Source organism: Pteropus vampyrus, unplaced genomic scaffold (assembly GCF_000151845.1).
Source record: "Pteropus vampyrus isolate Shadow unplaced genomic scaffold, Pvam_2.0 Scaffold31, whole genome shotgun sequence".
NCBI classification, from domain to species: Eukaryota; Metazoa; Chordata; class Mammalia; order Chiroptera; family Pteropodidae; genus Pteropus; species Pteropus vampyrus.
The window spans coordinates 1610329-1633835 of record NW_011888812.1 but is presented as its reverse complement, the minus strand read 5'-3'; the positions used below and the strand labels follow the sequence as shown (position 1 = coordinate 1633835).

Sequence of the window (23507 nt, the reverse complement as noted above, 5' to 3'; positions counted from 1 at the left end):
GTTCAGTATAGAAATTGAGAATATTCTCAGGCCTGATTGGTTATTTTCCCCAATCTTAATTGTCTAAAGACCCCTTTGACGATATTTTAGAAAAATGGACGCTTTAATAAAAATGAACGTATTCTAGTCCTCTCAGAGATGTCCTTAGAGTGATATCACTGATAACCCTGGCCAACAACCACAATCGAGCAGCCATTTCAGATCGGTCATGATATCTTGGCAACCCTTCAAAGGGAGTCCTAGGAAAAGGCGGGGTGGGGAAGGCGTAGGGGTGAGAGAAGTAAAGGGACGCTAATTTCTCATTAGAAAAACTGGGCAGCAAGCCAGGTATGATGCCATCTCCACATGCAAATCAGGCCAGACCCCCAACTTATCTCCCTGCATTTATAAGGTTTGAGTAATGAGAGGTCTCTAAACATTCATTTTTTTCTTCCTACCTAAGGCCAAGGAGGAGGGTGAGATAGACCCCCTAACATGAAATCACAAAGAATATTTTGCAAAATGACTCTAGCTTCCCTACAGTTGTGTTAGGAGCTTCCTGGTCAGTGGTTTGATAAAATACAGATTTAAGTGACTCAAATTTTAGAGTTTCCAATCCCTTGGTTCTTAGTAGGCCCTGGAATCTGCGTTTCATTTAGCTTCTCTGAAGCCGATGGTCCTCTCCCACTGTCTGAGCAATTGAGACCTCTGCAGGTGTCTGTGTCCAGCTCAGCTGAAGCCCTGATCCTGACTAGTAGAAGAAAGAACTATGACTAAGGTTGTAAATGCAAGAGAGAAAAAAGTGCTTTCTGCTTTAGAGGTTTGAATAGGAAAAGAGAGAGAGCGAGAGAGAGAGAGAGAGAGAGCGAGAGAGAGAGAGAGAGAGAGAGCGCGCGCGCGAGCGAGAGCGAGAGAATAGACCACAAAACACTCTTGTGGCAGTTTGAGTGTTCAGCATGACTTTCCTTACTTAAACCTTGAAGCCAATTCACCTACACTCCTATGCACCTCTACCCACATGGAAGTAATATTCTGGCCTTCAGTAATCCTTGTCCTTACCGACACATGAACATGACAAGAGTTCTGATATTTGAGACTGAGTCATGTAGTCATGAATTCCCAGCCCACGCCTGGGAGGAGTGGAGGTGAAGTCACTTCATACTAGGTCTTTGATTAGCTAGAAATCACATGCTTTTCTGCTTTATGTCAGTGGAGAGACTGTAGAGTTGGCCATTTACCAGGAAGTTAGACTGTCTGTTAGGGCCCCCAGTGAATTGCTAGAAACTCGGGTTCAGGCTGAATGGTGTTTAACATGTTTGTTCAACATTCTCAAAATTAGCAGGCCCAGCTTAAGGCAATTCCCGGGGGCTAGATGCAACCCAAGTAGTCATTTAGTTAGAAACAGCATTTCTAGCATGAAATTGTGGGTCATTCAAAAATTCTTCATTCCATTTTACTGTGGATAGCTGATTCTGTTCTGACACATTTTTTTCTTGCAGCCCCAATTAATGTGGGCAGTTAGATGGGCTTCAGTATTAATCGAAGATGGAAACAGTGACCAAAGGAAGAAGAGAGCCTGAAGCTCTGAATAGATCTCAAAAACCAGAACCAATAAATATATTTTGCTGCCTCTTAGCATCTTAATAAGATTGAATTCGGGCCTCCAAATTGCTGGTTTTTAATTTGGCTCCAGACACTCTTTTTTTTGCATGTCATATTGCTTGATTGGACAAAAGAACAAAAGCTTTGTGGTGGCATTTTACTTTATGCTTCTCTACAGTGAACCCAACTCTTCTCTCTTCCTCCCACTCAATCTCTCTCTCTCCCTCTCAATCTCTCTTAGTGCGGGAACTTTGCCTGTCACCTTCCGTTGCCTGGAAGAGAATCTGGGGATTGATAAACGTGTGACCAGATTTGTCCTCCCGGTCGGAGCAACCATTAACATGGACGGTACAGCCCTCTATGAAGCCGTGGCCGCCATCTTTATTGCCCAAATGAACGGCGTTGTCCTGGATGGAGGCCAGATTGTGACTGTGAGGTGAGCGACGAGGGTAGGGTGAAGCACTGCAACAACCGTTTACCCCATCCCCTTCCACACCAACGCCGTTTGACAGGGGGGCCACTTGAGTTTCAGTTCTCCTGGCAGAAGAATGATGGAAGAAATATGAGAAAAGGAATTATTGGCAGACTCGAAGGGAAAAATTTGTGACAGGAGAGAGGCAGGATTATTCCGACGCCTTCTGTTTGTGTTGTGCTATGAAATTGCTTTGGAAACTTGATAATATTTGAATTCTAACAACCCTGTGATGTTGCAAGACAGTTATTTCTGTGCCCATTTAATAGATGGGAAGCACAGGCTTCAAGGGGCTTGGAAGCTTGTCCACGGCTACAGCATTAGTATTGAGCCAGCAGGGGTGTAACTAGGGCCAATGTCATCTGACTCTGGTTCCAGTTTTTTTCTCATTAAAATATGCTCTCTTCAGCATTACAGGAGGGAAGAAATGATGAAATACTGGAAGGAAGAGATTCCTCAATACAACATAAAACCTTTTATTACAAATAAATAGCAAATGTTTTTGTTTTTACTAAAGCTATTTTTACCATATGTATTCATTGTTTAAAAAATTCAGGAAGAACGCTTTCCCAAGAGGTCATTAAAAACACATTGCTTTTCCATAAATTTTAAGATCACACCTACTTGCATACATTAATTTATCTAATTCTCACAACCACCCTATAAGTTATGTAATTGCCTTTGTCACCTTAGGCTGCTGTAACAAAATAGCATAGACTGGATGGCTCAAACAGCACACATTTATTTCTCACAGTTCTGGAGGCTGAGAAGTTCAAGATCAAGTTGCTGGCAGATTCATCTCTTGATAAATGCCCTCTTCCTGGCTTGCATATGGACCTCTTGATACCTGTTTGCTCACATGCCCCTTCCTTGGTGTGTGAAGAGAAATAGCCAACTCTCTTATGTCTCTTCTTACAAGGGCACTAATTTCATCTTGAGAGCTCTACTCTCCTGACCTAATTACCTCCTAAAGACCATAGAGAGTAGGGTTTCAACAAATAAATTTGGGGGAGACACAACTCAGCCCATAACAGTACTATAGGGGAGCCTCAGTTTCCTTATGTGTATAGTGGGGACAATAATCACAATTCTAGGAGGACTGAGAGCATTGTGCCTGCTATACAGTCACCTGCCAATAAATGTTAGCTACTAGTATTACTACTGTTATCATGCTCAATAAAATACAATGCTCTTAAATTTGAATGAAAAATGTAACAGTGACATAATGAGGGGAAACAAGTTTCAGATCAAAGTATAAAGCCTTCCAAATCATGTCTTAACAGAATGCATGTCAGACTGCCAACCTCCCTTGCTTTAAAACTCAGAGATGAAAAGTTCTCCTTAATGAAGCCCCTTCTTCTGAAGCCAAGCAAAGGTGATTTCTGGTCCCTGAATGCAACTGCACTTCCCATCAAGTTCACGCCATTAGATGAGAACTTAGACATAGGAGAAAGGAACAGTAACCAAGTGATTGAGATTCATTAATTCATTGAGTTTTTACTGTGAGGAGGGATCAAGGGACATTAGATCCCTCCTCACAGTAAAAACTCAATGAGGGACAGCAGGGCATTAGAATCAAGCAGACAAGTGTTCACATCCCAGCAGACCATGTTCAGGCTTTGTGATCCTACCTTTCTCCACCCATTTGATCCATGGTTTCCTTGTGTGGAAACAGGTCCTACCATATGGACTGTGCAGGGCTGCCATGAGGCTCTGCTGTGGTAATGTGTGTGCAGTGCCTTGCACAGCATCCAAGATCCAGCCCTAGAGACGTGAGCCAAGGAGGGGAAGGACAGGAAAAACAGAAAGGGATAAAGGGATTGGAGGAAGATGGCTGCCTAGAGAGCTACTGCAGGACTTAGAATTGCACAGACACTCCGCCCGTGAGGGCACGATTGGGTGGAGGAACAGAGAGGGGACCAACTGCCAGGAAGCATTTTTTTTATAGCGTTTGTCACACACAACCAAGAGGTAACCAGACAATGAGGCCACAGTGCAAGGGATGTGTAAGAGTGACTCATAACAGAAGCAACCGATGTTGTAAATAAAACGGTTGAAACCAAGGTCCTTGGAACTTGAGAAATTCCCCTTTCCCGGTGCTCCATCCCTGTCAGGAAAATGGCTGAGAATTCCCACCTTTCAGCTCTTGGGGCTTTAGGGAAGTTTTCATTGCAAAGTAGCCTCGCCCTGTGGAGATTTCCCCAATAAGAATAATAATTCACATTCATTAGATGATTACAGTGTGCCTGGCCTCTTCTAAGTGCTTTTTATTTATTGGTTCCTGACGATCCTGTGAGTAAGACATCATTATTATCTGCTTTTTTTTTTTTTTTTTTACAGATAAGGAAATCAAAACACAAAGAGGTTAAGTAAGTTGCCTAAGGTTGTGTGGTTAATAAGCTGCTGAGCTGGGATTTGAACCCAGTTCCTTCAATTCTAGAACCACCAATGATAATCACAGCACACTGCTACCTCCTATGACCCAGATGGGTCCAAAGGAAATGGAGTTCTCTAAACCCAGCACTAGCTCCGTATTAGCAGGGGAACAGCACAGATGGGTTCCGTAGGTCCCACCTAGAGAAAGTGTCTTTACTGTAACAGGCCAAGTATGGAATGACAGCAATATGGGAAAAACAATACAAACTGCAAAACTCCTAGGGGCTTCCTTTCCTTATCTGAGATCAGATAAATTTAGGTCCCTCCCACACCCAGGATTCTGTGCTTGGTCACACTGATGGTCTGGACTTGGTTAAACCAGTTTAGGATTTAGTCTGGAGCTGAGGGGCCTCCTCTAGAAACCCTAGAATTTTATTATTGCTGAGAAATCCGCTCCCCTTTTCTTTTCAGCGCCTAAAAAAGCAAGTTGGGAATCTGTACTTTCAGAAGCATTCTTCTATTTAGACGTGACAGCTTTCATAAATGGCATCTAGAATGGAGGAGAAAAAGTCATTGCCCTTTGCTGGACCACAGAGGCCCCTGGTGTCTTGAGAGGGAGCGTGAACCCTGGATTAAACTCTTTTCCAGAGACAACCTCAAAATGATATTGGGTGCGCCCTTGGCATTGCAAACGATGAGATGCTTCAAAAAGAAAACCTCCCGTTGTTTCATTATCATTTCTTGGCATCCTCTTTCTGAATAATGGATTTTCCAATTCATAATGAAATGCCCAGGTGTCTGAAGCTTAATGTCATTTGGAATCTGTTGATTTGCTCCCCCGATGTCCACTCGGTTGGGTCTGGATATTTGCTATTCTGAGTTCTCATGTTCACGTTGGCAGTGGTCTTCCCAGACTCTTGCCATGTAGTCCAAAAGTTTCTGGTGCAGAGACTTAAAGGCATAAGCAGAAGTGAATGCGGTGGTATTCCCATGGGAGGATTAAGGGCGATTTGTTTTTCTTCTCTAATATTTCCTTACCTTGTTTTAGAGCCACGCTCACCTTATTTGAGCACTGTGATATTTTAGGCTAATTGGATATCATGAGGAGGATAAAGTTCCAGTTCATGAAATTATAAGCCTCTATTACAGTTAAGCAGAATCCAAATAGGCCCTAATTCTAAATCTTGGTACTATAGATTTCTCTATTTCTTAGGAAAGAAAAAGAATTTTGTGTGATTGCTGAGAAAATTAGAGCTTACAATTGCCAGAGACGGTTTTGCCAAGGCTTCTTTCTCTTCCCATGACCTGGCTTTCTCTGTTCTCACAGCCTCACGGCCACACTGGCGAGCGTCGGCGCAGCCAGCATCCCCAGTGCTGGGCTGGTCACCATGCTCCTCATTCTGACGGCTGTGGGCCTGCCAACGGAGGACATCAGCCTGCTGGTGGCTGTAGACTGGCTGCTGTAAGTGCTGGAAGATAGGTTTCAGCTGGGGCCGTGAGTACTGCCTCCAGGGGTGGACAAGATGCAAGGTCGCAGCCATGACCTTAGCTCGTCCTCGCTGTGACTCCCTCATCTCCTCCCTCCATTCTTCCCTCTGACATTACCGAGTGCCTACTTAGGAGCCAAAAAGGAAAAAGATAGAATCTTTGAGGGCCTCACAGTCTAGTGGAGGAATCAGATACATTTTAATACAGTTAAAAGCATAGCAGTAAGGATCTCACACCATTATGTTGAGTGAATGAAGCACAAAGGAGAATATACTGTACGATTCCATTTATATGAAGCTCTAGGAAAGACAGTGTAATCTCTAGCAATAGCAAGAGATCAGTGGTTGCCTCGGCCCTGGCAAACGGTGTGAAGATTAACTGGGAAGTGGCTCAAGGAAACCTTTAGGAGCGATAGAAATGTTCCATAGACACAGGTACGTATAGGTTGTACATTTGTCAAAACTCATCAAACCATGTATTTAAAATGGGTACATGTATTGTTTGTACTCTTCAATAAAGTAGATTAAAGGGTAGCACACAGGTAAAAGGATAGTGGTAGGGAGAGGCACAATGCCAGTCTAGGATGGGAGGGCAGAGTGGAGAAATCAGGTAACTGTGAGAATGGCTATGGAGTTTGAGTGTCTGCTATGTCCCAGCTACTCTACTGAGCACTTTACGTCTTCTTCTTCCACGAGTTTGGTGTTATCGCCCCTATTTTGTAGATGAGAAAGCTGAAGTTTAAGGAGATAATGTGACTTGAAAATGAACAAAGATTTGACACTAGGTCTGCTTGGTTTTGGAGGCTACCGCCTTCACAATCCTGGCCAAAGTCAGGCTTCTGAAGGCAGTGATAACTGAGCAGAATCGTCATTGGTAGGTAGAAGTTACTCAAATATACATAGGTGGAGGGGGAAACAGGACATTCCAATCAAGGCCAGCCTGCACGAAGGCACCGTGGCAAGAGCGTGGGGACCTGCGAGTGGTTCAGTATTGTTGGAGCACAGTGTGAGTCAGAGTGGTGAAATGCGAGGCAAGATGGATAGCCTCGAAGGCCATGCAGAGAATCTTGACCTTGACTGAGGAGACATAGCCTAGCTATCTTTCCCAGTGAAGGGCATTTTCCTAGTGTAAGACACTTACTGCCCACTCACAAGCTATAGCCAGATGATCCCCAGCACGGAGGTTGGAATCCATAGGTGGGCTAAAGGCCCATTCAGGCTCTGATGTTCTGTGCTATGTATGCTGAGGCCTCCTGTCTACTCTTGGAGCTGAGTGACAAGTGCTGGCACAGAGGTCCGTAGCCAAAGTGCCCACACATTTTTTAAACTGCCCCACATATCAGTGGCATTTTTTTTCTGACATTGATTGGCACAGATTTTAAGAGCCGGAAGCCACATTTTATAGACTCGAGTTTCCCCAGCAGTAAAACAAGTTCCTTCCCCTCTAGTCAGCCTTCCAAAGAGGGAAACATGAAAATGGCTGAAGGGAAGAAGGACATCTGGGAAGGCTAGAAGGAAGCCTGCTCTCTCCCTCCATCAAACTTGCTGGCATTGACGTTTAGGTTAGAAATGAGAAGCGGCTCCCTGGACATCACCTCCTCAGTGGAGGAGGGCTGTGAGGAAAGTCATAGATCTTCCTGAATTAAATCAGAAATGCTCTGGAAACACCTTCAGTGGGAAGGGGAAGAGCACATGGAACAAACTCTAACCTGTCTCTGCCTGTCTCTCTCAGTTGGTGGTGGAGGTCCTTTGTGCTAGTGCGGTGGTTCTCTGGGCCCCGTGCTGGCTCCAAGGGCAGCTTTCTCACGACGTCTGCAGACAAGGCAGTCTTGGGGCAGCTGAGATTCGGTGGTGGGGTCAGGGCAGAAGGATTGGGGAGAATAGGATGAAGAGACAGAAGAGTAGGGCAGGATTTGGTTGGTGAGGAGGACAGAGAGAAAATAACGACACAGGCAAAATGGTTTGAGAACAGAGCATACAGTAGGAGCTCAATAAATTCATGCTAAAGTTAACCACAGGACTGCTGCGTGATAACTAGAGGCCTTTCCACACAAGAAGAAAGACAGAGGAAGCCACTAATGTCCCTTCTACTTATCCTGTGACTTTTGCTTACTGCATTCTCCACCTCTTTGCCCTTTGAGTTTCTCAAACCCATGATGCGATCAAGTGTCCGTCCCTTGCCTGCTGCAACGACATTGCCTAGTCTTTTTTAGGGCTTGTTTCTGAGGTCTGAAATTCACCATTGGAGAGTCGTCTTTTTAAAAAATTATTATTCTAGAGGCTGCCTCGCCCCATTATAATGCAAATGCCTTTGAATGGAAAAAATGCATTAATGTTATGAAGAAAAAGAACTGATATTTCGTGGATACCTCTGTTGACGATTAGTTCCTAAAAAGCCTGGAATCAGAAGGGTCAAATCTCCCGCCCCGGACACAAGAGAGCTTGTGCGGCCAGGCCAGGGCCCTTCACCACACTCCACACAGCTTCCTAGTTATTACTGCGGGTCTAACAGTGGGGAAGAGGAACTGAGAGGTCCAGAGACGGGACGATTGGGGAAGACAGCTGTTAGGGTCACCCCTGGTTCTACATACTAACCAGAGGATTCTTTGTTGGAACTGTTTTTCTTTCCACTTCCCAGGATTAAAACAAAACAAAACAACTAGGGACAAATGGGGTACAATCAAGGTCTCAGCTACTCTTACAATCCAAGTCCTCCAGCCCCAGCGGGTCAGCCATTGTGAGCCTGGTCTTCTTGGCAGTGATTTACTTCCAAGCTTCTTGGATAGGAGTCAGATCATGAAGCATCCCAGACCCTGCCTACTTCTGACCTAAATGTCAGCGAATGGAATAAGAGGGCCAGGTCCTCCCTGATCACCCCACACAGGCGCTCACATGCTCACACTTGCATGGAGCGCAGAGCGTCCTAACTCCAGGGCTGAAACGTGCTAGCAGAAGGGAGTTGGCCGAACAAAAAACTGATGATACATTGGGATTAGGTATATTGATGACATTGTATATGAGAAAACTTGATCCTAGGCTGGCACTGGAAAGGAAGGAGGGAATGAAGAGCTGTTTCTAGCTCTGGGGTTTGATCTCAGATGGAGGGAAGCTCTGGCGATCAAGGGAAGAGAGGCGAAGAGGCAGGTGCCCTGGGTCTGAGCTCTGCACTTACTCTCCACAGGACTCCGGGCAGGGTGTTTACTCTCTGGCCCCCAGGGCGTTTACTCTCTGGTAGGATGAGAACAATAACTTGCCGGCTTGAAAGCAGAGTCTAGACCTTGAATGCCCTTGAGTGCCCTTCTAGTGTTAAGACCAGGACTAGGATTCTGCACCTGATGGATGTTTGTATACAAATAAGCATGAATGTTCTTTTTAAGAAGAGAAGAAAAAGGGAGGGTAGAGGATCTTGGGAAAATGCACGCAAAGGTCTGTAGCTAGGTCAGATCTGCTTTGAATTAGTAATGGTGCCACATTCTTTCCCACCAGAAACAGGAGTTCTGGAAGCACGCTCTTGGTCATGGGTTTTGTGGCTGTTGGGTGCCCATTAGTGCAGGAGTGGGACAGGGGCATGAGTTGAGACAGGGGTGCAGGGAAAGGCTGGTCCTTCCCCAGTAAAGGAGTCTATGGAAGAAAAACAGAAAAAGATGGGATTTTTTTTTCCTCTAGGCAAGATTTGTAAGCTTTCATAACTCTAGAAATTTTAAAACCAAACAAAGCCTGCAGTGACATTTAATGTGCCACGCTGTTTGCCAACTGCTGGAGACCAGCCAGCCTCATTACTGCCCGCCAAGCCCTGGACACTTTTCAAAGGACAGTCTTAGCTCCTCCATAAATGTCCTGGTGGAAACCAGGATTCTGAGCCCTGAAAAGTGCTTGAGTCTTAGAACACCGGATAGGTGGGGCTAGTAAAACCAGAACCTTCCCCGGAGTCCAGGAGGCCTTTTGTCTCAGGAATGCTTGGTAGATATTTCTAAGAGACCTCGCTGACACCGGTCTTTCTTTGAAGGAGACACGATGAAGCGAAAACTGGGAGCTACTACTAGGGAGAGGTGATAAATACTGGGTCTGGCCACAGATAGGAAAAGGAAAGCCAAAATAAAGTGAAAACCAAGCAGATCTGTGACTCATTTATCACATGAGACTGTTGGCGAGATCATTTCTGGAGACATGTTTGCTAATTTGAATATAGTTGAGATGGCACTTATAAGGAAAGCCTTAAAGAGCCTCTACAATGCAGTGGGGACTCTGAAGCTCCCCCATTATCATCCCTCCTGGAGATTGAGGCGATCTGGGGAAAGGACCAAGAATTGGCATGTCTATCAAGTTTCCAGGTGATGCTGCTGATGCAGTCCAGCCAGGGATGTCACTTCTAGAAGCCATGGACTAGAGATAGGGCAGAGGGAATACAGTTCTTGATTGTGGGCATTTGAGCATCTCTATACTTTTTTGAGCACTAGTTGACAGAGTTAACAGTTCATGAATCTATTCAATGAAAATAAATCAAAAGGACGCAGGATACTAATATCTAATTCTTAGTGAGTGCTCCTTCAGTGTTAGACATTGTTCTAAGTACTTTACACGGACTTGCCTAAAAGTCACAGCAAATTATGAGGCAGCTAACAGTATTACCTCCATTTTACAGTTGAGGAAACTGAGGCTCAGAGAGAAGTAACATCCCAATTTGCTGGATATTAAATGACTGAACTGAGATTCAAACCCAGATGATCTGGCTGTTCCTTGGGGCTGTTCCAGGCCTGCCAATTTGGGTTCTTGTTCCGTCATTAAGGCACCTGCGTACACACACACACACACACACACACACACACACACACGCGCGCGCACACTCACAACTGATTTAAACCTTACCCCACATCTGGTGGAAAAGAAAAGTCATTCCTACATCTACACTATCTCTGAAGATTCCAGGGCCTTATGTTGAAGTCTTTGGCTTTGATTTCCCACTACCACTGAATTCTTTCCTACATCTTACCTCATCTCCAGTCTATGTCAACCTGAGCATGGAATGTGGCCCTTTTCTACTCAGTCCTTCCCTCTCCCGCCCCAGTGTCCCTGATTCAATGTGTGATTATAGTTCATGGGGACAGGGTGGGTGTGGGGCTATTGTTCTGCACAGCAAAATCATTCTTTCATCTATCACAAGAGGAAGACATTCTCATGGAAAAACAAGGGGATGGGCAAAACTCAGGAGAGTTATAAGATGAAAAAGAAAAAAAAAATCTCCCTTCACCTACAATTGAATCTTGAAGGGGAGCAGAAGAGGCCACTCCAGAATGCGTCAGTTGGCATGTGGATTATTTTGAGCTGAAGGCAATCAAGATCCGACAGACTTAGGAAAAATTTTTTATCTCCCCCTTAAGTGACTGAAAGAATTCAGAAAGGGGGCCTATACCAGGGAAGAGAGCGATTACTGGAGATAACTTTTTCATCTGAGAGACTTATCTGCATGGCAGGGCAAAGATTTGTTTACCAAACATCTGCCCTTCTCATCATCCTGTGACTTGTCTTCCCTCCCTTTGGAGGCCCAGACCCCTTCCTTCTTCTCCTTAGCTCAGGGTGGTATGTGATCCTCAAATGCCTGACTGCTGGGAGTCTCATATTTTTATGGCACTCCCATATGTACAAAATTAAATTTGTTTTTCTCCTGTTCATCTGTCTTATGTTGATTTAATTATTAGATCAGCCAAAGAATGTAGAAGGGAAGAAGGGAAAATTTCTCTGCCCCTACAACCTCAAATCTTATTTCTCTGAAGTCATCACTGTTCATCAATTTTCAGTAGCACAAAAAGTAAAAGTTTAATATTAGGCATCCCTTTTCTTCAAACAAACAAACAAACAAACAAACAAAAACATGCTTCAGTGTTCTCCATCCTGAGGAATCTCTCCCTGTACTTAGTCCCGGTCTCTCCCTACCTTGCTGGGCCTTTTTTCCCTCCAACTCTGTGTCTTTCTTCAGCTTTCAGGACACCTCTCTCGTTTTCATAGGCAAGATCATTTGGCTTTCCGTGTCTCCCCTCTCTTGCCCAGAGTCCTAACTCTTCACCACCAAAACATCCAACTGAAGTTTGCTGAACAAAAACCAGTTCTCTGTCTAGAGTTAATGTGCCCTCTCAAACTAACGACCCATCCCTGCCCTGCGTCCTTCACATACCTGCCTGCCCCCTTCCTGTGGCCCCTCCGTATCATAAACAGATAAAACATGGTATCGGCCCTCAAAGAACTTATAGTCTATGAATGGGAAGAGTTGTGGTCAAAGAATCCCAACAGAGTGTGCTAGGTATAAGAAGAGGAATGGGTAAGACTTGGTAGAGGAATAAAAGAGAAAGTGATCTACTCCCCTTTTCGCTTGGACTCATAGTAACAATAATGATGAGTAGCTAAAGCTGAGCACTGAGTTTGTGTCAGGCATGATGTCAAGCCTGGTACAGGCCCGCTTTCTAAATTCTTTCAGTCACTTAAGGGAGAGGTTTGGCAAAGGACCACCCAGATGAAAAGAACTCAATACATGTTAGTCAACCACTGAACACCTTTGGAGGTGGGTATTGCTTTTTGTATTTTACAAATGAGAAAGCTGAGCAGGAAAGACTAAGTAACCTGCCCCGCTGGAGCCAGGATTGCAATCCAGGCTTGAATCCAAAGTTCACACTCAACCAGTGCTTCCATGGGCTCTCCTTCCCTCCCCAACCTCACGTAGATTTGGCCCTTGGATGCTCAGAATTATGCCAGCCTTCTCAGGTGACCCCTCTGCCACACTGTGCACCCCACATCCTGAGAGTCAGACACCATGGCTTATTTCTATGATTGTTAAGTTGAGTCATATGAAATTGCCAATATATGACATGTGGGGACTTATAGAAATGGCGATAGAAGAAACCAGATGAATTTTGGGTGACCTTGCTTCCTTCGCTGTTATTCTGTGAGAACCAGGACCTTCAGACAATCCCACTACCTTGCTGCTGGAGGATTTAGACTGAGGGACAGAAAAGAGAGAGAAAGTCCTTTGGCCTTTCTTCCAGAGAACCAGACCCAGTGCCTCAGTGTGAAACAGCTTAGTCAAGCCCCTCTCTCATTTTTGGTCCCTGGCGGCCCCCAAAGCTATCGTCATCTGTAGTGAATTCCATTCAATTAAACATTCTGTTCCCTTCTCATCTCTGCCCTGACACATAGCATCCAGACCCAAGGATAGCATCAAGCACTCTATAATTCTTTCTACTAGGTAGCCTACAAGCTCCTGAGGTCAGCAGGGTTTCCTAAACGGTCAGGGCTGTTGTGAGAGAAAATGAAAGTATTTGCCTGTGAAGAAATTTTCCACATGTGAACCATAAACTCCCATATCCTGCTTTTGGCCAGAGTCAAACTTCCCCAGAGTTAGTCAGACATTCTCCTGGTGGCCACAGAAGCCAAACGAAAATTCTTCCATCTTCTGTCCTCCATCTACCATCCCCTTTCCTTCTCAGTCAATCTCCTTGAGTAACTCGATTATGTATAATGTCTCCACTTCCTTACCTGTCATTCAATTTTCAGCCTATGGTGAGCTGGCTTCTCTCTCAGCCTCTGTATTGAAACTGCCCTTGCTGGGTCAATAATGACCTTTGTTGCTACAATCAAGAGACGCTTCTTTTCCTTGTGTTATCTGACCTCTAGGCAGTAGTGGTCCTTGTCCACTACACCTTAATTTTTGAAACATGCTTCCCCCAAACTCTTCTACTTTCCTTACATCTTTGCTGACTCTTATTCCTTTGCTGACTCTTATTCTTTTGCTCATTTCTTAAGTGTTGTTTACCCTCAGGGTTCTAGACTAGATTTTCTTCTCTTCTCACTCTGCATTCTCTCCAAGGATAAACTAAACCTGCCTGTGGTGTCCACCTGTGGCCTCTCTAGGTGTTCTTACTCCTACTTTACTACCTGCAGCTCACATGCCCCTCTCGATCTTTAGTCCATATTCAGAACCACTTGTGGGACATCTCCCTTTTGCTAGGTTGCAGCCTCACACTCAATATGTTCAAGCCGACACCAGAATCTTTCCCATCCTAACCACATATGCCCATAAATATGGTAGCACTGTCCACTGGTTGCCCAAAGCAGAAACCTGAGAGGAGTCCTTTACTCTTTTCTCTTTTATTCTCTGTGACCAATCAGCCCTCAAGTCCTGTAATTCTAGCTCCTAACTCTCTCAAATTCATCTTTCTCCATGTCCACTACCTCTTCACTAAGTGGATTTTACTCTTTTGGTCTTGCCCTGCTTAGTCCATTCTTCATAATGGAATGAGTATACTCTTTCTCTTCAGTGGCTCCTCATTACACTTGGAATAAAGTCCTAACTTTGATCAACCTTACTTTCTGCCTCTCACCACACTCACCAGTGCTCCTTCCTCCAAGATTTCACATGTATTATTTTTCTGTTTTTTTTCTAGCTCATTATCTCAGACTTACCCTTAGGACCTAACTCGAGACACTTCCACTCAAGCCTTTCCTGGGGCCTAACTGTGGGTAAAGTCTCCTACCTACAAAACCCCATAGCAACCAGCATTTATTCCTATAGAACATTTCTCTTACTCCAGTGGGGAACACAGACAAGTAAAGAGAGTATGGGTTCTTTGAGAGAAGGAAGCATAGGAAAGGTCTTGTCTTATTCTTTGCTGCCTGGACACTTGGCATAGTGCCTTGCACACATGAAGATGCTCATTATTCATCTATTGAATGAATGAGTGAATGAATGAATGAACTAATGAAGAGCGCAGAAAATATTAGAGCCTATGTTCTCTTTTTATTTCCGCTTAGCCATTTTCATGCTCTTATGCTCCTGCAATCTTTAATGAGTATTTAAGGCAAGCCAAGTGTTTCTCTCATTTAACCCTCACAAACTCCTGTGAAGTTGGAATTAGCTTTATTTTATATTTCATGCTCAGGTGAGAAGTGATTTGCTTAAGGTATGAGAACCAGGTCCTTTGCATCATGTATCCCTATACATATTAAATGTGATATAAATGTTAGCTATCATCATCATTATCATCATCATCACCACCACCGCCAACAGCACTTTTGATTGTTCTACTTTCCAATAAGGCAGATTTTTCTGGGCCATGAGATAAATGAGTACTCAGATTTTTCTGGGCCATGAGATAAATGAGTACTCAGAGTCTTCATGAGTCCTCTTGAAGACTTTAGCACTCCAGAATTTAACAATTAGTTAAGGCTGTAGGGTACATGACACAGAACACATTCTTTGAGGGATTGAAAGTATAATTGAATAGACTACAACAGTATGGTGGACAAATAACTCAGCTGGTTAGTTGGGAGTGTTGCCAGAAGAACTGTCCTATAAACAGGGTTAATGTTTTCAGGAGGAGACAGTAGCTTGACCAGGCACATTTAGATGTTCTATCTGGGAGTTGCCAAAAATATATTGAAATTGACTTAGTAAGATTAACAGTAATGTTAAAAGTACATGTCAGGTAATAATTAGTGTTTTGTGAGTTCTTACTAAATGTCTGGAACTGCTAGCACTTTGTTATCTGATTTAATCTTCACAACAATCCTTATGTAGTAGACATTTTTATTATTTCCATTTTATAGATGAGGGAACTAAGTTTCACAAATGTTAATATGATCAGGGTTGTCCAACAGGTAAGGGAGAAAGCTGGCATTTGAATCCAAGTTGGGCTGCCTCCAGAGTACATGTTCTTCCTTAACTACTGTCATGTATTCCTCCTCATTCCCTTATACTGGGACTTTCTAACAATCTCCACAAGTGCCTGATTTTTGTGAATGACCCCAAGACCCAGTCTTCAATCATGCACATCCTGAAGCAAATTCTCCAAAGCAGAAGGGAGGAAAAGAGCATTCTCAGATGGAGAGATGCCCCCGAGAGTTGAAGTTGGGCTCTGACCTGTATTTTCTGATGGGCAACATTTTCTTGCTTGAAACCAGGAGGACAGCTGGCTCACAAGCTCTTTGCAAGGGAGTCAGGCCAGACTTCTCCTAGTGCAGCTTCATTGTTATTATTCTGTAATGAGAAATAAATTTGATAACAACTAGAATTTATTTTAAGCCTTTGTTCCAAGAACCAATTAAAGTTTCTACTTTGACTTGAGCTAAGTCTAGCATCCTTATATATATGTTTTTAGAATCGAAGGCTAGAGTGTCCTAGACTAGGATGCCTCAGCACCATCTTTACTGAAAATCCTTTGTGTGTGTGTGTGTGTGTGTGTGTGTGTGTGTGTGTGTGTGTGTGGTTTTCCAGCATTCTTCTCTTTAGAACTTTGATTATCATCAACATGGTCAAAAAGACTCTTCACACTGTTTTCAAATTATGGGTGAGAGAACATAGCTTACTTTTAAGAACTTAATTAGTTTTGCTGGTGCTGACCTTCTAAGAGGAAGAGTTAGCAAACATTTTATTTTTTTTCAAATCAGAACTTGAAAAACAAGATTTCAGGAAGCATTTTTCTTAACACTTCCTGGTTCAAGAGATACTCTGGAAGATTTAGGTTTTTTAGGTTAATAAAGAAAGCAAAACAATGTATTTTGAGTTTTCCAGGACACATAGTCACTACACATATTGGTCAGGGAGAAAATTGTGGCTGAGTTTCTTACCCAACAACTTTGTCTATGTATATGTGTGTGTTGGGAGAATTCACAGGTAGTTTTTCTTTCCTGTAAAATAAAGTAAGTGGAGGTAATATTCAAAGTGGAGTCTTGGAAGAACAGTTTAAATCAAGAGGAATTGCTAGGAGTATCTGGAGCCTGGGTCCTAATTCTGAGATCTGGACACGTTATTTTCCTCTAATTCTTCCTTCCCTCCTCCTCGTTTTTCTTTGCTATTGTTTATTGGGTGCTCACCATTCACCAGACAATTTTCTAAGCAATTTACATACATTTTCTCATTTAATTTTCATACAACCTTATGAGAGAAGTATGACTGTTACCTCCAATTGATAAACAAGGGAATGAAGGCTTATAAAGTTTAAGTAACTTGCCCCAGATCAGGCAGAGGGAAAGGTCGAGCCAGAACTCAACCTTAGGACTCTGGTTCTAGACCTTGGCCTCTCAACCACCATAGCGTTCTGCTTCCTCACTAAACATTTTCTGTTCTTTGTCCCCAGGGACAGAATGAGAACTTCAGTCAATGTTGTGGGTGACTCTTTTGGGGCTGGGATTGTCTATCACCTCTCCAAGTCCGAGTTGGATACCATTGATTCCCAGCACCGAGTGCATGAAGATATTGAAATGACCAAGACCCAGTCCATTTATGATGACATGAAGAATCATAGGGAAAGCAACTCTAATCAATGTGTCTATGCTGCACACAACTCTGTCATAGTAGATGAGTGCAAGGTACCTTTCCCATTCATGGATATCGAGACCTGTATATAATAGTGCATGCTCGATTTCTTAAAACAAATACCAAAGCCCTGCACGTATTATTGTCATATTTATTTTTCTAAAGAATCATGTAACCCAAGCTTCTGTGAGTCCCAGATCATCTAACTCTGCGTCTAACATGGCTGGAAATCAACAGGCCTAACAGTGAAAGAGCCAATCAGTCACTTCTTTCATCCATATGATGCAAAACAGTCGTTCTGATGCCCCCATCCACCCACTTCACAAATTTGATTGGTTTTCTTGAATATTGTGCCCAAGAATTTGTGGTCCCTAGGATTTTGCTGGCATTCAAATAGTCTATTCCTCAGGTGAAACATCAAGAGAAATACCCAGAATCATTTGATTTATATAGCACAAACATTTCTTCTTTCTTTGTATCATGTATTGGTCAAAAATGTGCCCACATAGCTATGCAGCTATCTTTCTCTTATTTTTGCGGGAAGGTGAGTTTTGACTTGGCAGTCACTTTGCTCTAAGAATGGGTAACAAATTTCAAGTAAAGGAAAGACAATCATTCGTAGAGGTCTTCTAAAAATAAAACACTACATTTCTCACTGCCCAGCAGTACCATCTTTCCTGAAGCATGGATGTTCTGGACTCTTCCAAGCTGTTGGGTGCTAAGTCTTAAAGCTTGATGGGCTCTGTTTAGCATTCACTGTAACTAACTTGACATTCTCAAAGACAGAGTGTCATGACCAGAGTGAAGCAAACTTGGAGAAACCCTGGCAGGTGAGCAGAGTCACCTCTGGGGGTTGGGTTGCTAAAATGGTTCCAGGCTCAGTACAGATTTCTGATATCTTCTTGACTCTTGTTGACAAGATCTCATTTCATTTGTTAATTTCTTTCTGTCTTACTTGTACGTTGTTCTAAATATACCCGATGGCTTCTGCTGGGCAACTGAGGTTAACACAGAAGCAGTTCTCTTTAGTGGGCAGCAACATAGGTCCAGAAATCTAACAGACTAGCCACTACCTTTTGCTCATCCCCTCTATATCAGGTACACGTGTGAGTGAACCAGGGCTCTGATACAAAGTAGGGAGGGACCCCACCCAGAGGGACCCCATCCATCAAGAGGCAATCGTGTAAATTAATTAACTCAGTGAAAATGGCTCATTATTAGAAATTCAGATGTACTTAAAGTGTATACTCCATTCTCCTAGAAAGTGTTTCCCACATTTAAATGAATGTGCTGGATTATTCCCCATTAAAATGTTAGCTTGAGTCAACTCAACATTCCCAAAGAATGACTTTATACTCTGTTATATTTAATCAGTATTTATTGTGTGCCTTGTGAGGCTTAGATGAGCACCCCCATCTCATTCCTATGACCTATATTTTGATTATTCATCAAGTGTTTATTGAGTGGCCATTATCTGCAAAGCCCTGAATTAGGAATAGGAGGAAAGCAAGATGAATGTACTATTCTGTAGAGGAGATAAGGCTTGGCCCCAAATTACTTCCATACAAGGAAATATAGTATAGTATGAAACAAGATGAAAATACATATATTTTTTTAATTTTGCAATCCCAGTGGTTAATTGCCTATGTTGTGGCCCTTCTGGAGTGTTTTAAGAGGCTTCTTAATAATATTGTTTTGTATAGGCATGAAAACATCTCTAGATTTCAGATGTCCTAGATTTTTTTTTCTTAAAGGATATCAAGCATATCGGGAAAAATTTGCTTCAGATTTTAAGCAGAACAACTCAAGTCCCACAAGGAGATGTTTGTCAACTGTCGCTATCAATAGGAAGTAAGCCTACATGAGGAGAGAGACTGTGTCCCCATTTATCACTGCTGTGTCCTAGAACCTGAAGCAGTGCCTGGCATATTTCTAGTAGGCTCTCTAGAAATATTTGTTGAATGTGTCCTTTTAGCATCTTGACCCTATGCTTTAATTCAGATAACCTTTTTTTTTTTTTTTTTTTCTGACCGTTCTATAGAGATAGTGGCTCAGTCTCTATAATTGACTACCCAACCAACCACTTGCAAACTTATCGGCGAAGTAGCATTTCGCTGGTCAAATGGTGAAACTGAGCATGTCATGGAAATGGTGAAATGGCCATATAGGTTTAATAACTACTCCAGCTGTTTGCACATTTTAGTGAAATGATTAGGTTCAGCTCACTATGTTGGTCCTCAGCCTTTGCTAGGTGAGGCAAATTGACTCTTTCCACTCTAGATCAACTAACTGAGTTGACACTGATATGCGAAGGAGGCAGCCAGAGCTATGGAGATGAATTTGCACACTTTCCCAGAGTATCTGAAACACGTTTATTTATGCTTTGGAACTTCCTTCTGGTCCATTCTGTCTCACTGCTTTTTAGAAACTGAGATGGAAGACGCCAATGGTTCCTGGCAGTTCCCTCCTCTGCTTTTTTTTTTTTCTTTCTATTACCCAGGTGTTTGGAGCAGAAAGGAGTTGAATGGATGGGGGAATGGAGTTCCGACTCCCTTTAACCCAACCATGCCAAAAAAGCTGCTCTCCCAGCTACTTTTGAAACACAGGCCCCGGTATTTAAAAAAAAAAAACACCCCCATTCCCAAGTGCTGTCTAGTTTTCCAAGGCACCACATTGTGATTTATAATTTTGCACAGCTATTGATCTGGTTCATCACTGAAAGCCAAATAGGCACATTCCAAGGTCTGAGTGAACAGGCAACTTTCTCCAGGCAGATGGTTTGTCCCTTCCTGGAAGTATCTCCTGACAGTTCACTGAAGGGGAAACCAATTTGCTGCAGCTCTGGTCAAAACTTTAACCACTTCAAGCACCGTTATGCCACATTGCTCTTTCTATTTTCAAACTCTTGCCTTGTAATGAGTAGTTTGAAAGTTATGCAATAGCTTTTTAATTTTAATCATAATAACTGCATGTGAGGAGGTCATTGCTTGTTGCATGGTTTTTCTGAAACACTGTAGGGGCCAATGGGGATTGGAGGAATGGCCAATTTTTATTTTCACTTGCTTGGTTTGTGAAGGGCAGTTGGCCTTCTGTTCCTAGCATGTTGTGTGTCCCTAACGCATGCGTTTCACTGCCACTTGGGTAAGAAAAAGGTCAGATTTCTTTCAAACATTGCTGCGTTTGTCATATCTCCATATTCTAATGCTTCCATAAATCCAGTCTCTCCATTATGTGGAATATCAGTCGTGGGTTTAAGTTTGCACATGACGTTGAGGACAGACAGATGGAAGGTAAGCTAGGAAAACTGTGTAGAAGTGGAGGGGAATCCCCCGCGCCCCACCATATTGTGTAAGGGTTCAGTTTGCTTAGAGCCAGAGAAGCATAATATAGACAGTCTGGTGATTACATTTTTATTAGATGTCTGCATTGAACTAATTTAAATAGACATGTCACTGATCTCAGGCTTTTAATCCCCTCTTTTATTTTTAATTTTTAAAATCTGGATAGCTTATTTGGTAAACAGACCATCATGATTCCTGATTTTAAAATTGGATGTGTATAAAATTCACCTGGCCTCATTGCAACTGAACCTTTCACATGCATGAGTAGAACTAGCTGCCTAGTTCTGGATTGTTTTTCTCTGTGGTTGTATGGAGTAGCACATGGGCACTATTTGTTAAGGATTGCATTATTGTTTGATGACGGGTCTATGGGTAGTTAGACACCCCCACAATTCTAAAAGCACAGTTTATATCCCCCAAATTGCAAAGTGTCTCCAGTCCCTCATTACCCTCTAAGGCAAATATATATTTTTTAATGTTCACAAATCAGTGTTGAAAACCAAGATCAGCTCAAAATCAGTTTGAGAAGAACAACATTTAAAATTAATATATAAGTCGTGCAGTACAACCTGGATCTGGTGCTCCTCCACATAACCCCTGGGGTGGTTTTCTGGTACGTGGCCTGTAAGCTGGATGTTGATGATAATTATTTTCAGGTAACTCTGGCAGCCAATGGAAAGTCAGCAGAATGCAGTGTTGAGGAAGAACCTTGGAAACGTGAAAAATAAGAATATGACTCTCAACAAATTCTTGAATAAACTCCCCAGCGTATGTTATGGTAAAAGAGGATATAAACAAGCTTTCTTTAAAAAGGAAAAAATGCATATATTTCTATGTTTACTTAATCTGTTAGCTGAGGCTTAGAGGATCTGTTGTGAGTCAGTGATAGGCATGGTGCTGTGTCTTTGCCAAATAATGCTTTGTAACCATCTAATTTTCTCACTTGTATTATTGTCTGAATGGTTGCTGCTGGAGGAATCAGTTTGAATTGAAGACGCGTTCTTGCCAGCTTCCTTTTTTTTTTTTTTCTCAAGATGCAGAACCGTAGCTGCTCTTTTCCCAGGGGACACAACTAAGCAGTGCGGTACACTCCAGGGATCTGGGATAGTGAGCAGACACTCAGTGTGTTATTCCTTCAAGTGTTCTCCGTGCTTCACCTCGTTACGCACTTCTAGAAGCCTCTAGAAGTGATTCTTAAATGTCTTGTAGAGCTTGCCCATGTGTTGATAAAAGCAAGTACCTGTTTTAGGGAACAGTGACAATTTATCTTCTGTGTCCTCTTTTTAGCTAAATGTTTCCAAGAGAGTTGTAAGGGGAGCCATACTCTTAAGGATGCTGATTATGGAACCCACTGAGTCTCTGCTCTCCTCTACCTAGTCTGTGGAAATTTATTATTGAAATTTCAGAGTATGTTTCATAAATTGCTTAAAATTTGATAATGGATTAGAATGTAATTGACATGTAACTACTGTATATATTGACAAAACTAAGGGAGCACAGTCAACATAAATTTTAACCAGATTCAAATATTCAAATTCATTTTCGTTTGCTTTGCATTCACCTGGCATAGTGAAATCAAGTGAGATTATTTTGATCTCTGCTTCACTTTCTTTGTTTCCCCATAAAATTCTTGTTTGGGTTTCTAACAAAAAGACATTTTTGATCTCCAAATTATTTTAATAATATTCTCATCAAACTAGAAGGCCTAATCATTTTAATCTCCTTACACACAGAGAACAGTTGTGTTGGCTGTGCCTCTTTTAATATTATCTCTTGATAAAAACAAAAAGATTGTCACTTATCTAATAAGTAGAAAGCCTTTTGTTATATTATATCAAAGCACATAAAACCAACTACAGGACACAGTTTGAAGCAGAGCCCTAGTCTTCTCTGTGGAAAGGACCAGAAAACAAACATATGTGCAAAATCCTATAAAGGTGACATTCCTATGGCAAAGTCAGGGCAACCTTGAACCATGAAATGGGAACAAAGGATAGCTCTACACAATTCAACTCAAAGATGGAACCCTTTTAAGGCTGTGAAAGTTTGGGAGAATAAATAATATAATTGGAGTAGTACAGTGCCTTGCATGCTGTAGACACCCAACAAATCCTGAATGATTGATTGTGCAAGCTAGATTTTTCAATGTCTCTCCCCTCATTTTCTATTGAATAACCCACAGTATTTTCCTAAGGTTGTGGGCTTTGGGAGTTTGCTGAGGACTTGAACATGAATCATTGATAAATAAAGCACGTTCACCCCTAAGGAATGTGTAGAACCTTGGTCCGCACACGGGAGTAAGGAGGTATCTGAGGCCGGCAGATGGATGCTGAGATACTCATGAATGGTCATAGACTCCAAATTCTCTAAGGAGAGGATATTTGTAAACATCATATACCCTTTATCACCTACTCCTTGTGACTTTTCCAAAGCAGACACCTTTGGAACATACAAGAGACAAGAGATTCCAATTGTTTGTGTCCCTTAAACCCTAGTTGTTTTTGGATAAGGATCGCTATTCAGCAGTATTAAGCAGATTTTTGCATTTTAAAAAAAAGTGGCATTGGTCTTCATTTTCATTATATGGGCAGTTAACAGGGTGGCCAAGGATGTGCTGAAATGTAACTGTGGAAAATGTATCCTTTATAGCAAATGTTGTGGATCAAGGGGACAGTTCTTGGATTCAGCTGTGAAACTGTTAAGGATTGTCTTTAAGTGGTGCGCCCAAGAGCTTTTTTTATGGTGAGAAGGATCTAAGCAAGGCATCTAGGAGCTTGTGGTTTTTGCTGTTTAAAGCCAGCTTAGCACTTAGACAGGCTGGCATGCTTCTTGAAGGAGTTGTCTCAGGATCATCTTCCCAAGACTCTGCCTAAATGTCCTCTTGGCTTGCTTTGTCTTCAGCTTTTTCCTAGTTACCCAGTTGGCTTGTAAATCTGTAAGGGGACAGT

At 42.5% G+C, this 23507-nt stretch overlaps 1 protein-coding gene across 4 annotated transcripts in view; it reads left to right on the top strand.

Annotated features, from left to right (window-relative positions):
• Positions 1-23498, top strand: part of SLC1A2 (solute carrier family 1 member 2) — a 131348-nt gene extending 107850 nt beyond the window's left edge. For 3 of the 4 annotated variants that reach the window (XM_011356827.2, XM_023528676.1, XM_023528675.1), the window contains exons 8-11: positions 1823-2017; positions 5757-5891; positions 17040-17271; positions 21216-22812. In XM_011356827.2, coding sequence (XP_011355129.1) covers positions 1823-2017; positions 5757-5891; positions 17040-17271; positions 21216-21287 — 634 coding nt within the window. In that variant the 3' untranslated portion in view covers positions 21288-22812. Of the gene's footprint in view, positions 1-1822; positions 2018-5756; positions 5892-17039; positions 17272-21215 lie in introns of all 4 variants that reach the window. The other variant, XM_011356828.2, reaches the window with a different exon arrangement.
• The last annotated feature ends 9 nt before the right edge of the window (positions 23499-23507 follow it).